The sequence below is a fragment of the Phalaenopsis equestris genome, unplaced genomic scaffold, assembly GCF_001263595.1.
Source record: "Phalaenopsis equestris unplaced genomic scaffold, ASM126359v1 Scaffold000094, whole genome shotgun sequence".
NCBI classification, from domain to species: Eukaryota; Viridiplantae; Streptophyta; class Magnoliopsida; order Asparagales; family Orchidaceae; genus Phalaenopsis; species Phalaenopsis equestris.
The window spans coordinates 3,915,739-3,918,744 of record NW_018164536.1 but is presented as its reverse complement, the minus strand read 5'-3'; the positions used below and the strand labels follow the sequence as shown (position 1 = coordinate 3,918,744).

Genomic DNA, 3,006 nt, shown 5'->3' with positions numbered 1-3,006 from the left:
AAACTTATAAATCAACATTATTAGAATATTTTTATTTATGCTTCTTCGGACGGTGCATCATTTGGATATAGGCACATCCTTATTGTGGGATGTGTATAATATACCCAAGGCAACATGGTATTTTCACATAATAGGGGTGCCTAACAATTATATATAGAGATGATTTCTCAAGTCTTGCTTTGATGGTTTTCATATCATACCCTCTTTGCTTAGAACTCTGATGGTGAGTTTGGAATATCTCTTGTTCTCGTCAACATGGCTCTTTCGACGGCTAGGGTTTCATCGGCTTCATTAGTATATGTTAAGGTTTTATGTGACATTCATTTTGAGGTTTCCTTCCTTGTTTGTGATAGGATATGTTAGTTATGCACAATATATAACTTAGGCATCAAACCATTAATGAAACCATCTAAGTATAGAAACTTATTGTCGCCTCTCGAGTGGTGGAGTCAAGGGGTGGTTCGAAGAGGCGCTCATAATTCTAAATATTTTAATATTATATAAGATACCTCAAATTTTGTATTTTTAAACATAAATATTTAATAATAATTTATTATTAATTATATTTTTTAACCTTCTTTTTTTATTTTGCATCTCTTTTTGGTATGTTGGTTCTATCAGAAGTGAAGTAATGAACTAATTTGGTGGTTACCACCGAGTTCCTCTGCGTGTGTATAGATATATATATCTTATAGGGTATTTACATGTACATCACTCAATTCTTATGTATTTACATATCTAACTACTAAAACTTTCATATTTTTACATTTATACCATTCAATTATTTCATCACATAAAAAAAAGCAGTCTTCTTTACCTCTAAGTGATGTACGAGTTTTTCGTGCAAGGAATGTAGAACAAGTGTTATAAAGGTTAAAACAAAAAGAATTGAGTGGTGTGCAAAGTCTTCATTTATCCGTTTTTTTAAGTTAAATATACCTTCATACTCGGTAATAACCTCTGTTATTCCACTATAATGACTCCAAAATAACACTGCGATGATTATTTTTAGGTAGAGAAACTATATATTTCAATTCAATAGCCACGAAATAACCCAAAAATAACCTTCGCGGTGTTATTTTTCTGGGTTATTGAAAAGAAACCCATCGCGGAGGTTATTTCTGAATTATTGCGGAGTTCACAGTTCAACTTTATTTTTTTTTTTTAGGTGAGCCCAACATGCACACATGATAATATATTACTGGGAGTCAGCATATTGGGCTAGGGAGTTCGAACAAAAACTTTTTTTGTAGATAGTATAAATTGACTAATTAGATATATAAATACATAAGAATTAAATCATATGCAATTAAATTCTCCTTTAAATATATATATATACAACATTGAATATAAATATATTAACCATCCCAAAATTAACAATTTTCACTCAAAAGCTTTCACTAGTTGTTAACGTAGAGTTATTCTAATAAAAATTAATTAAAATTTTATCTATAAAATTTAAGTTTAAAATGTTACATTAAATATTTTGGATGATTGCAACATAAATAAATAAAAATAAAAAAAGAAGAAATTAATACATTTAAGAAGCCATAGGACATGAGAACCTTCCAAAAAGAAGAAAAGTTTAGGTACGAAAGAGGCACATAGAATTAAGCGCAGAAGAAGGCTATTCAAAGGATATTGAGAGGTTATATCCATTTTATTGGGGGTATAACCTCACTGTAACCCCTAAATAACCTACAAATAAGCTTTGCGGTTCTGTTTTCATATATTTGTAAGTTATTTTGTATACTTGGAGGTTATTATGAGGATATATCTCCAATAACATTGATATAAGCCCTAGTACCCTTTAAAAAACCTACTTTGCACACCTAATTCTGAGCTAGTCTTCCGTACCTAAATACTTCTCTCCTAAAAAGGAAAAAAAATTGCGTACGTCAAGGGGTGCGCAGAGATGTGTACATAATAGAGTACACGGGGATTACAAGGGTTATAACCCGTTGTACCTCCCGTGTAACACCCGTGTAACCTCCCGTGTAACCCCGCTGTAACCTTGTAATCTCAATGGATAAAATAAAAGCGCGGGTTACAACTGAGTTACACGAAAGTTACATGGAAGTTATAAAACGCTTGTAACCCCCGTGTAACTCTCATATAACGCCCGTGTACCCTATTATGTACATATCTCCTTGACGTATGCAAATTTTTTCCCTCCAAAAAGGCTTCTTTAATTGTCCAACAAATTCAAAACGAGCAGAGCAAGCGCATCAACCAAACAGATCGAGATGCAAGTTTTATGAATGCTTTAATTTTGCAGAAAGGGTTAAAAAGATAGCCCATCTTCATAACACATTTAGTGATCTATAAAGATATAAAAGAAAAGACCCCATGATACGAATTTCCCAAAGATTATGTTCACTTCTTAAGTTTATCCATACACAAGTGGAGAATAATTACTTCAGCAATAGTTGTGCAGAGCCGAAGCCACAATGACATCACAGCAAATTTGAAGAGCAAGGAAGAAAGATCAAATAAATAAGTAGAGAATTCTACCATTATAAAGCAGTTCCATAAAGATGGCACATAGAATTCATATATCAGTTTACTCCACCGACACAATTTTTTTCCTCATTCGGTCAGGCATTTCAACAAACATTGGAACATCATATGCGAAATCACATTACGATAACTTTGGCCTAGAGAGAGAGAGAGAGAGAGAGAGCTTCGGAAATCATGTAAAAGAAGAAGAATCACTTGGGAAGCAGCTGTGCTGCAGCAACCGCAGCCTGGTTCTCCTGCTGCTGCTGGTAGTTAAGCGGCCTCCTGAAGAGCATTATGTGAGGCTCGGGACGGTGAATGGCATAATGAACCCATCCCCGGCTCTGCTGCACACCAATGGCTCGCCATTCGCTCGCCATTCATTCTGACCACATTCAAAACAGCAAAATCAGTCAACAATAACAGACGATCCTAGCTTACCCCAACCAATTTTAAGATCGATCGATCAACCCTAAACCCTAAACTCTACAAGTTACCTCAGAAAGT

General features: G+C 34.3%; 1 protein-coding gene across 1 annotated transcript in view; it reads right to left on the bottom strand.

Moving 5' to 3' along the window:
• Window positions 1–2,483: 2,483 nt before the first annotated feature.
• LOC110020324 (cyclin-dependent kinases regulatory subunit 1) overlaps window positions 2,484–3,006 on the bottom strand; it is a 4,073-nt gene continuing 3,550 nt past the window's right edge. Inside the window, exon 5 of the mRNA XM_020718386.1 lies at window positions 2,484–2,871. Within this exon, the coding sequence (XP_020574045.1) occupies window positions 2,712–2,871 (160 nt within the window). The 3' untranslated portion in view covers window positions 2,484–2,711. The remainder of the gene's footprint in view (window positions 2,872–3,006) is intronic.